Genomic DNA, 12,038 nt, shown 5'->3' with positions numbered 1-12,038 from the left:
TCTTGCTTTAAAATTGTTTTAAAATCCATTTGAGGCAATTCCCTCAATGATGCAGTGCTTCCTAAGGAGGCTTTTGCAGTCACCCAGTCCTGTCACTGGCTCCCTACAGCTGGATCCCCAGGGCAGTCATGGGATTCTAGGCCCAACCCACAGAGATGTGATTGCAAGACCAGGGTTTATAACTCCAGCAGTGGCATGTTCAGAAAAGTACTTGGCCTAACTTGGCTGACGCTGACATAATGGTAAAACTCCCATTGGGATCATTTGAAGTCATTAAGAGAAATTTGCTTCTAGGAGTAAGTTATGCAAATGTGGAGCTCTTTTGAACATTCCTCATGCTGTTGCAGTAATTTCAAGACATTTGCAAATTCTCACATTCATTCCATGCTCTCCCCCAGCTGATGTCATTAAGACCATTCTGTAGCAAATAAAACCACTGTTTATTTGAACTATGTTTTGTGCCACAGTTGCTCTGAGTTTTGTCGGTGGCATTATATTGCTTTTCATAATGTTTGTGGTTAAAAAGACTAAAATAATAGTTAAAATGCTTAAATGAATGCTGAGAAGCAAACCTGAAATTAGGCTGGTAGTTCCTAAGCATTTTAAATGAAAATATGTATTTACAAACTTGAAGGCCACCTATTTTGTATCTGTACCTTTCGCACTACATGGCTTCCAATTAATCCAATATAATATTGTTTGGCATGATCTTAGAAGAAGCCCAGAACTGGATTATAGGAAGTGTTGCAGGGAAAAATTCAGAAGGAGCTTGCTCAGTACCTATTTGTCGCGTCAAGCTGTTGCTTTCAGGAACAGCAAATGCAGCCCTGTGGTACTGATGGGGACCCACAAGCACAGCCAGCCTGCTCTGCACCCGCTCTGGACTCTCCCACCCGTGCTGAGCAGTGGCAGCAGGTGGGCAGAAACTGCTGGTGGGCCTGAGGGAAAAGCACCCACCCACCCTTGCCACTGCTGGGCCATTCTTCTTGCAGCTGGTGCCCAGGCTGCCTTGCTGGTCCTCTACCACTGTCGCTGCCACTTCCAGGCAGCAGTGGCAGTGCAGAGGAGCTGCAGGGCAGCCTGGGCATGGGCTCTGGGTGGCTGCAGCAAGAAGCCCCTAGCAGTAGTGAGGGGGAAGGGTCACTTTTCCCCTGCACAGAGCAGCACCTTCTGCCCTGCTGCTGCTGCTCAGCGTGGACAGGCGGTCCAGGGCAGGCACAGGATGGTCCGGTTGGAGCTGGGCACACGGGTTCCAACTGGTCTGCTCTGCTGGGCCGAGTCTGGAGCAGGCCAGGGTCGGGGCTGTGCGCACAGGTCCCCACCAGTACCATAGGGCTGGGGCCAGTGGTAGCAGCAGCTGGAAGGAGCCGCGGTCACCCTAGAAAGCCAATCCAGCTGCAGAGCCATGCCAGCTCTGCTGCATGCCCAGGAGGTAGCGTGATACACCATGGGCTGGGCAGCACCTGGACCAGGCAGGACCAAAGGACCCACCGCCAGCCAAAAAAAAGACCCTCCATGGGCCAGATCCAGCCCACAGGCCATATTTTGCCCATCCCTGCTTTAAATGAACACATGGCTGTCATGGTGGCAACTGTTAACAGGTAAAAGAGAATGAGTGGAAAGAAAGCAACCAGGATATGGGCCTAAGTTTAAAAAACTGCTTTATTTCTTTTTATAAAGAATATTCAAAATGTGAGATACCTAGACAGTTACAGAACATAGGAATATATGTTTTATAGTGAGTTTTTTATATTAATGCTGTCCTGAAACACTAGTGACTTTTTCTGCTGCAGTGGAGAAAAAAGAAAAAGCGTTATGAAAACTGGATATCTGCAGAATCTAGCAGCGCCATCCCTGATCTCCATGCATCAACAGAGTTTGTTCTCTATAGATGCGGCCTCCTAAGGGAGAGCTAAATTTTGGAGTATCTTCACATTGTGCTGTTGGCCAGTTGCCAGGAAATGTAGGGCACCAGTGAGAAGAAACCTCCCTGCTGTCACCACTGAGTGTTGCTTTGCAGTTGTATTCAAGACTCATATCTGAGAGAGAAATAAATGATATGATTAAAAGGGATAAACTGGAAAAGACTGGATTGCAAAATGCACTAAGTAATTCTAAGGATACTTTTTTTTTTTTTTATAAATTACCAGACCAGTGGTTTACAGTAATTGCTGCAAATGTGGATTAGAATAAAACGAAGAAGCAAATAAAACCACTTAATGTTAACACAGTGGAATACATAAGCATAGCTTAACGTGCTTTAGGAGGGCTCCAATCTCCTGCCTAGTAGCGGGGCATACGTTTTATAGCATACCTAATGATAAAAAGATTAGCTGGGGAATCATTTGAATGAGATTAAAAGTGGTGGAATCTGTATCTGACAACTGTAAATCACCAGCAAATCCTTTCTAACTAAGGTCCTATTCTTTTGGAAATATGCTAGCAGGCACACGGGTAAAATGCAGCTAAAAGGATTCACAGGGAAGGTTCTGTGAATGTATGAACCTTTTTTTTCCTTATTTTTTAAAATAGTTATCGCATAACCTCGTCATGATTCCACCTTCCATTTATTCTATGGTATTTAAAGCTGGAGGCATTGTTGGTTTTATTTTTCATACAGTATCTGCTGTGTCACAGTTTATAAGGATTGTTTCATATTTAGGTTATATATGTACTGATATTTCTATTACAGTGTTTTTGTTCCTGAAAAATCTCTTCTTGATTATTGCATTTGATTTTACATCTCAACCTATACTTAATTAATAGCAGTGGCAAAAACCTACCATTCAGTTTATATTTAGTACCCATAGTACAATGATGCCTAGATTTCTCTTCCGTCCTCCACCCCTACCTCCCATGCCCAATAAAACTGTCAGACTAAAATTTTTATGACCCAAAACAAGGAGAAATGGTTAGGTGTTTTATTAAGAGCTAAGCCTCTAGAAATCAGGCTTTATATTAACTGACTTTTTATTGCAATTCTCTGCTTTCTTTTACCACATCGGTAAATGCCCATTAGTGTATTTGAGGTAAAATCAGGGTCGAGGATCATTGAAATGCTAAATGTAAGCAAATCATTCCAACAAAATGATATAAGGTCCATGATGAATTTTGCCAACAAGACTTAATTTATATCCCCCTTCTTCAACCCATGAAGAATGAGATGGTGGTAGCTTCTTTTGTTTTTTAGCTATGGTGCTTATATGTAAACTTTCTGCCCTCTGTGGAAATACTTACTACAAACACTCTTGCCTGCCCCAGATTTTATTTTTTGTTTCAATATATAGGAGTCTACGGACTGAGTAATTCTTTCTTGGATACTCCATGGAAAAAACTTCAGTATGGCAAGCAGCTTTTCACAGACGTGATCAAGCAAAGTCAGGACCTTACCAAAGAAGACCTGGTGAAGGAGCTCATTAAAGTGATGAATAATCAAGAGCCGTAAGAACACTGCTTACAGTTTACAAGCAATGCTATGCAGATATTTTAAAGCTCACATAGCCTTTTTTTATGTGTACAATAAGGACTTAACTGTGTGGAAAAGTTAGTGTGCTTTGTGCACATTAAGTGTGTCCATTTTGGGACTTAATGCCAAGCTGTTAGTATGCTCTAAATTCACACCTACCTTACTGCACAATAACTTTCCTGTGTTGAGCAGCCCCTTGTGTGGCCTGAATTTGGCCTGTTATATCATAGGAGCGTTTGTATGCAGCACTGTTGCTTCCTGCATAAGAGGACTGTAACACTTACTGATACAGACCACCAACTAAGCAGAAGGAGCAGTTTTTTAAACATGGACGCAAAGTTCCCCAATCTTTGTCATTTTAAACCCAGTAAACGCAAAATGTAAGTGTGTGCGTGTGTGGTATTTCAAAACTTAAAAGTCAAAATAAATCTCCCAGGGTAAGACAAGGGCTTTAGAAAAAGTGAACTATGAGTTTTAATTAATGCATCTGTTTAGATATTTTAAGCTCCATTTTGCCATGCATTCAGTACTACAAATCAAAAACACTGGGATGCTTTGAGGAATTGCTATGCTGCATTGTTTAGCAGTGACTTGCACCAGACCCACACTTAAAATACACGTGCGCCCAAGGTTTCTATTCATCAGAATAACCTCGTTATCTAAGTGTCTCTGGTTATGAGATGGATATTTATTAAGACAGCATTAAGGTTCAAAATTATAAATCTATGGCTGAGAATTTCCAGAGCAGCCTATGATAATGAAGATGTTTCGGATGCATTAATTGTATAGGCTTTGTAAAGGTATATTGAATGCAATTAATTTCTACAGCAATCCCCCTTTACCACCACTTCCCCTGTTTGTGCCATGAATGGTGGCACCCTAGAAACTCCTTTCCTGCTCAGGTAAGTACCCTGAATTTGTATTCTTCCCTTCTCTCCTGCCTAGTCTGAGGGTGACCTCAGTTAAGCAGCTTTTTTACTGTAGAGGTCAAACAGTATCACCTCACAGTGCATCTGGAAAAGATTCTAGAGAGGCAGGGCTGAATTAGTCCGTATCCTGTTTCTTTCTACCCTCTTCACTCATGTTTCTCATGTGGCAAACAGTTGGTGAACTTGCATTTCTCTCTCTAATAGAACCTGCCACGAGTTGGTTCACTGGGGAAGGCAGAAACCTGAGCTGTGGGAGAAAGTAGAGTGCCACACACAATGATAGGGTGCAGGGAACTGTAGTTGAACTTCTCCAGATTGGGATACTGAAATACCAAGCTACATTTTTCCTTCACATTTGAGGGAATGTGCTAATGGTATGGACAGGAGGAAAGAGACATGCATGTCTTTCCAGTTCTACAGGTTCTATCTGACCATACACACTGCTCAACACCCCACCAAAGGTATTATTAATTCCTGTTCATAGAACATAATGTTTTACACCTAGGTCCTCTTTCTAAATATTTCCAAACTTTATGATGGAGTTGTTGTTGTTTCATGGTTGGACACAGGCTTGTCTTTTGCTGTGAAATCCTCTGCAAACTCCATTTTTGTTAAATTTGATTAAGGGTATTTCTGTAGAAATTTCTAAGTCCCTCCCCCAAGATTCTTGCAGTAAGACCTGCCTGCTATGTTCAAGAGGCAAGAGACAGCCCCTATTATCTAACTGCATAATATTTGTTTGTGTGATGCACCTCCTAGTTGTTTGACCTTAAGTTTTATTACAGATTTCTGGAGAAAGTAGGAATGTAGAAAGAAAGGAATAGTAATGATGGGGAGAGGACTGTCAAGATACGGAATATATTTTTAAAGGTTGAAAGCTGATGAAACAAAGTTCAAGACATGAAGAAATTCTCTCTGTGAAAGAGCTCACAAGCTATGTTAATCTTCAGTTCTTTGCTTTCCAGTTTCTGCAGAGACGCATTGACAACCTTGTTTTTATTGTTATTTCCAAGCTATGGGTTGATTATGGGTAGTCGGTGTTGGAGAAATTGTTTTCAGTAATGCTGGGTGAGTACAAGTGCGGTTTGTTTTTCAGGCAGTTACCAGACCCTGCAATTGAGGACCAAGGACAGGACTACATACGGCCTATACTGAACAAGTATGCAGCTGTGTGTGTTCGTAGTCCAGGCTATGGAACAAGGTGAAGTAAATGAGGCAAAATAAAGTGATTACTGTATTAAGCCCATCTTAAGTCAAATGCTGCCATAAACCTTAACATTCAGGACCATGGAACACATTCCTGTACTGCCTGTAAACTTGGAGTATAAATATTTATCAGCTGTAATGGAGCAAAGTATCTTCCTATATTCTCATTTTTTTTATTCCTCAGTTTTCTGACGTGGCTTTTGCTTGACATTTATCCTTTGGTACCTGACTTAAGATTTGCCATACCACTTATTAATAACATTAGCTGTTTTATTTTTTGTCTGTTTTAAGCTATCCAATCTTTTCCTTTAAGTTCAAGATGGTGTTTTGTGTATATTAGGCTGTGAGTACTGTGCAAAACACAGGTCAGCAGTCTAGAACAGGGGCGCTCAACCTCCAGCACGCAGGCCAAATGCAGCCCGTGAAGACATGGCATCCAGCCTGCAGGGCTCCCCACAGGTTGGGAAATGTGGTGGGGAAAAGGTGGCAAGTAATACAGCTACCCTCCCTTGCTGCCAAATTCTCAAATCCCAAGCCCTGTGGCAGGTCAGTGCCGGGCCGCTCCCCCCTCCCCCAGCATGTCCCGATTGGGACTGGGCTATGTTCCCTTCCTCCCCCAAACCCCTGCCCTGTGGGGCTGGGTTGGGGTCAGGCTGCCCCCAGCTTCCCACATCCCATGTGGCCAGATGAAGCCCTGCCATGCAAATGCTGGGTACAGGATTGGACCAGCAGCTGGATCTGGCCTGCAGATGAACTAGGCACTCCCTATCCAGTCCCCTGTGGAAAAAGGTTGAGCATCCCTGGTCTAGAAGAATGCAGATGGCCATCGCTCCCATACACACAAACTTACCGCTGCAGTTTCATATACATACAAAGAGATGATGCCTGTATACGTCCCAGCCCCTCAAATCTTCTTTCATCATTCAGTTACCCCTCCCCTCTGAGAAAACCACTGAATATTGAAGGTTACCAATTCAGGCACTAGTTTCCCATAAAGAAAGATCAAGAGTATTTTGCCTGTCCTGCATGTGTTTTAAAGAGAGTGGGGGGAAGAGGAGCTACTTTTTTTCCTTGAAGCCTCCACGAATGTCCCTTCATCCTCAGCCCCACATCCTTTTTTCTGTTTTAAGTTCCATCTTACATTTTGTTGTCCCGCTTTCCTTTTTGCCATTTTTCCTGCCATTGTATCTTTAGTATGCCTTGTTGCCAGGCTGCCTCTCTACTAATGGCCTGGTTATATGGTTTCCCTCCTGATCATCGCTGACCAGACAAGCTCTACCAACTCAGATGCCCCAAAGAAACCTTTGAGAGGCCCTGAGTGCACACCCCAGCATTACATTCAGGCCTGACATCTTGGAAGCAAGAGGAAAGGCAGATAACATTGAGATCTTTTGGGGTGCTCCCAAGTGGTTTTTTTTCTACCCAACTTCATAGATTTCATAGACATTAGGGCTGGAAGGGACCTCGGGAGATCGAGTCCAGCCCCCTGCCCAAAGGGCTTAGGTGTCTTAGTAGATTGATGAGCAAAAGGGTGTCTCCAGAATAGCCTGCACCCATTTCAGCAAGGGCTTTTGAAAGACTAACTTCATAACCTCTAAATAGTATTGGGGTCTGGCTGAAAAGCCATTGCAAAATGCAGGCCACTGGTTCGATGTAGAATAAAATATGTGCAAAATGTATTTCAAATGCAGCCTTTTGGCTATGTTTCTTTTATGGGACTCTCAAGTCCTAAAGTGGCGCATAGAGAGAGATTTTCTGTTTTTGTGTATTGCTGGTTAAATTCTGCCTGTTTTGGGGAAAGGAGAAGCAACACTAGATTGTCCTGAAGTATCTTGAAGTAGTTTTGACTTATTCCCAGTACATCAGTCACTTTGTTTCCCCAAATCCATTCTGGTTAGTCTCATTGCCCTCTGATACTTGGAGCTGGTTTAAAGTTGACAACTCAGCTTAAGCAAATTACAAATTGGACTGAGATTTAGAAAACCAGGATTCTTTTCCTGGCTCTGAATTAGTCTGCTGGGCAACCACAGGCAAAATGCTTCCCCCTTCGGTCCCTCAGTCTCCCCTCTGTAAAATGACATGGTTGCTCTTGAGATCTACTGGTGAAAGGCATCTCTGCTGAAATTGCCATTGATGTGATGAAAAAGAGCTGCTAACACAATGTATTTTGAGGTCGCTGGGATTGGAAGATTGAAGGAGGGCAAATGGAGAAATATGTAGAATTATTCCCTTGGAACGAGACGGAGAAGGAAGTTTAGGAAACATTAACAGTATGTCTGTGGAACTAGTCTAACTATTTTTATGGCTACAGTTTCCATTTTGTTCTTAATATAGATTTTGTTCTTTGTACACCATGGCCCTCTTCATGCAACAGTCTCCAAGCCCCCTTTTAAACAGGTCATGAAACATAAAGGCACTGTACCCTTTTAGAATGATTAACAGCAATGAACGAATCTGGCTGTGGTCACAGAATCAATGGTAAAGCTAAACAAGGAACCCAAAGCGCTGATTGCCTCTTCCCCCAGTTGAATTGGGAGATTCAATTGCTAACTTGTGTAAAAACAGGATTAATTTAGATGTGAAATATGGGACAATTGAGCAGTATGCCTATGTCCCTGGGCATTCCTGTGATTTTATACCTGTACTATTAGGATGGAGAATCAAGGCCAGAGCAAACTGTTCTCAGGTTTTCACATGCCCTACCTGTTTTTTCTGTGGATTTTTTTAGACTGAAGTTAGTGAAATTACACTGGTGTAAAACTTTTGAAAGAAGGGTTTCACCTCCATATACAGGAATCGTTCTGAGAAGTATTGTTCCTAAAGATGGAAACGGGTTGTTTTTATGACCTTACCCAGTATCCTTGGGTACTGATTAGTGGTATCCTCAGTAGAGGCTTGTATAGGCATTTGAGATCAAAGGGAAGAGGTAAGCAAGTATAAACAAACATCAAGGCTATATGGATCTGATGATATGTGTGCCAACAAAATGCTGCCAGGTAAAAATTATTTTTGGTTTCAAACTAACTTGAATACACTCGGTAATTAAAAAGCTTGTAATTAGTCTTCTCTATTTATTATACACCTTATCCATCAGCCTGCAGTCCTGTGTGTTGGTTGAGTTAATAAGTGCAGCAATGAAGCAAAACACTACAGACCTTGATTCAGTGGATTGAAAGGGAAAGAAAAACTGCTATTAGTCCTCCTCCTTCCAATCTGAATTTTCATCTCTGACCTATTTCTGTGATGTTGACATGATCAAAAGGAAACCTAATGGACCAAATTATAAGCCCAAGAAATATTTGTGTAAATGGTTAAACAACAGCAAAGCCTTTTTCCCCACCCCCCCCTCACTTTTTTATTTCAGGACTAATACAGTCATCCTCATTGATGCAGAAGGACAAGTTACTTTCACAGAGCGCACCATGCTTGATGCAGATATCAACCAATGGAAAACGAGCACCTATCAATTCAAACTGCAGACCTAACAACTTTCCATTTGAATGGATCCTGATAAAAGAAACAAGAGAACAAGCCACTGAACTCCAATAAAGGCTTTGTGCCAGCCCCCAGAATCCAGAGACAGCAAAAAAAAAAAAAAAAAAAGCATAAGTTTATTTAAACCAGTAGCACACCCTAGCAACCACTCAAAACTTTTTGCACAAAACCAAAAAGGGCGGGAAAAGGGGCAACTTTTTTTACTCTAAACTGTAGCTGAATGAACAAATGTATTTGTTATTATGCAATTCTTTATTTTAACTTTAAGCTTAAAAGGGACATTGCCAGGCTAAAATCATATTGAAAAGTACCACTGTTGGTATCTGTTCTGCCTGGTCCTGGGAAGTACTTGTGTGCCTGTGATTTAAGGCCAAACAGATGGTATACATCACCTTGGAAGATCAGGTCCAAGATGGTTAAAGTCAGTTTTCAAGATCTAACTTTCATTAGTTTTGCTAATTGAACTTGTTTGCACTGTAGGCACTTCACTCAGCGTAGATGGAGAAAGTCAGCTAAGCAGTTCCATATCTGTGTAGTTGATTTTTCTCATCCCGCTGGGCACTGGCACAACTACGTAGGGGGATGGCTGGAAACGGTGCCTGGAAATATGTTCATCTGATTCCAAAAAAAAATCTGCAGAAGAATTTATAAGAGGGAGAGTGTTGTTTCTGTTGATTTTAAAATTCCTATATATTCAAGGTTTTTACAAAACCTGTCAGTGTCCCTTCAACAGGCCATTAGGGTTTTCCTGAGCTTGGGGTATGCGTATCAGTGAGTGTGCATTATGTTTGCAGCATTATATGTTCTAGTAACATATGAACTTTCCCATACAACAGAGGTGTAATGCTCTGCCTCGGGGAAGCAGGGCTTTGTTCTTCATTTCCTTCAACAGTACAGTGATTTATTCTGTACTCTTTATCGTTGCATCTAATACTTATTTGGGGGGGTCGTGAAGTTGGAGTTTGGGTCTGTGCTATTTAGCTATTTCATTCAGGAGCAACTAAAACATCACAGAGCATGATGTGCTCTGCCTCTGAAGTGAGGGGTTCTTGTGCTCGCTCTTGTGGCACCTTGTGTTCCTGCAGTCTGACCATCTATCTTTTGTCCCCTTGTTTTATTTCCCAGCAGGGAGTCGAATAGTAGGATATACATTTGCTAGCAAAGATGAATATATGAAGTTTACATATACTTACACTTTTTTTGTAAGCACGTGGCTTTAGCCTTATTTCTGGGTGGGGCTGCTGATATCTCGCACTAAAATAGAACACTTGTTCTATGGTTATATTGCAGTTTTCTATTGCCGAAAAGAAAAAATCAGGTATTGTAGTACACTCCCTGTGTTCCTTGCAGCTGTGAACTATAAAGCTATTTAAATGCAAGTTTTCTTTCAGTTAGTCTATTCCAGAGGTGGGTGCAGGAGAGACGTTTGCTAATATCAAGGTATTTTTAAAATCCTACATTATTTATTTTTGCTGCTGTTTTGGTGATACTGCAGGTTATTCCAAATCCCAGATCTTAAATGAATAATATACACATGTCTCTGCCCCACGACCACCTCCATCTTCCCACATCCCCCCCACTCCCAGTCACTGAAAGAATTTTTTCTACAATTTTCTGATTATCACAGCCATAATTGCAAAGTAGCAGCATTTCCTCTGACCCACAGGAAACAATTGTTTCCTGCATTCTAGGCCTAAACTTCACACAGAAGTGCTTATAGGAAATCAAAGCCTCTTAGCATAGATTTTGCCCTGGAGGTCTGATTTGCTAGAGTTAGAACAGTGAAAGGCCATTCCTAGGAGGGCCCTCAATCTCAGGAGGTACCAAAATAGTATACATGCTAATTTATTTCCTTTTATATTTGCCTTTAAGTATTTCTGGCTATCAGGACTACTCACATGCTTAGTTAAGTATGTGCTTAAGTGCTTTGATGTTTTAGGACCACACTGTGTATGGCACATGTTTAAGTGCATTTTCTGACAAACCTTAAGCACAAAACTGTTCATATAACCGTCTCAATTGGAGCTGCACCTTTTTGTGTCATGACATATCGATAGTGCACTTGGTTTCACTGTAGGAGACTCCCAGATACTCTTTTTGCATGCTGTAGGTGGAGTTTCCCATATCTTTACTGGCTGTTAATATCAGTGATTTTAATTTTATTGGAGGTGGGGAGGGGGGTATATGTATACACATAACATAAAAATCGGATACATTTCCACATAAGCAAATAAAATAGTCGATAAGCAATGTGAGAAATTTTATATAACTTAACACTACCACTAAAAATAAATAAATAACACTACCACTAAAACAAAAATTTGCTAATGGAACACATCTGATAATCACGCCAGCCCGCATTTCCAAGTGTCAACGATTCTGATTTAGTGCTGGTAATATTTGGCTGAGCGTTAAACTTCCAAGAGTTTCTCAATGCAATATGCTAAACAACTGTTTTTAATTTTGAAGCTACAAGCAAGCTTTCAAAACAAATGAATTTCTGTTATTACTAAATCTGTCAGACTCCAATTCATATTCACCCTCTTATTTAAATGTTTTAAAATTATATTGCTGAGATACGTATGGCCAAGACATTACCTACTTTTTTGTTTCTTAATAGAAAGAAAAATCACTTTCACTGCTTTTTTCTCTTCAAAATGGCTTCCAAACACATCTTCACAGCAGCTTTGTGAACTGGGGAAGGGATTAGCCCTGTCTTGAAGGGAAAACTGAGATGGGGATTTAATCTTTGTCAACTGGGGTGTGAACACATGAGGCCCTAATACTGTTTCCTGGGCTCACATGAAATCTTGATTTCTTTGGTTTTGTATTTGTGGGAAGTATTGTACTTCTAGTTTCTGAAAGGTAAAACCGAAATTATATTAAATTACACATTCAATTTATATATAATTGAATTCTAAAGAAAATGCCTAATGTTCCTC

At 41.2% G+C, this 12,038-nt stretch overlaps 1 protein-coding gene across 1 annotated transcript in view; it reads left to right on the top strand.

Annotated features, from left to right (window-relative positions):
- TANGO2 (transport and golgi organization 2 homolog) overlaps window positions 1–9,728 on the top strand; it is a 75,129-nt gene extending 65,401 nt beyond the window's left edge. Inside the window, exons 8-10 of the mRNA XM_019539022.1 lie at window positions 3,288–3,441; window positions 5,492–5,596; window positions 8,966–9,728. Coding sequence (XP_019394567.1) covers window positions 3,288–3,441; window positions 5,492–5,596; window positions 8,966–9,086 — 380 coding nt within the window. The 3' untranslated portion in view covers window positions 9,087–9,728. The remainder of the gene's footprint in view (window positions 1–3,287; window positions 3,442–5,491; window positions 5,597–8,965) is intronic.
- Window positions 9,729–12,038: the final 2,310 nt, after the last annotated feature.

This window comes from Crocodylus porosus, unplaced genomic scaffold (genome assembly GCF_001723895.1).
Source record: "Crocodylus porosus isolate Cpor-Errol unplaced genomic scaffold, CroPor_comp1, whole genome shotgun sequence".
NCBI classification, from domain to species: domain Eukaryota; kingdom Metazoa; phylum Chordata; order Crocodylia; family Crocodylidae; genus Crocodylus; species Crocodylus porosus.
The sequence above is the reverse complement of the archived record's forward strand: the minus strand, read 5'-3'. Positions and strand labels throughout refer to the sequence as shown.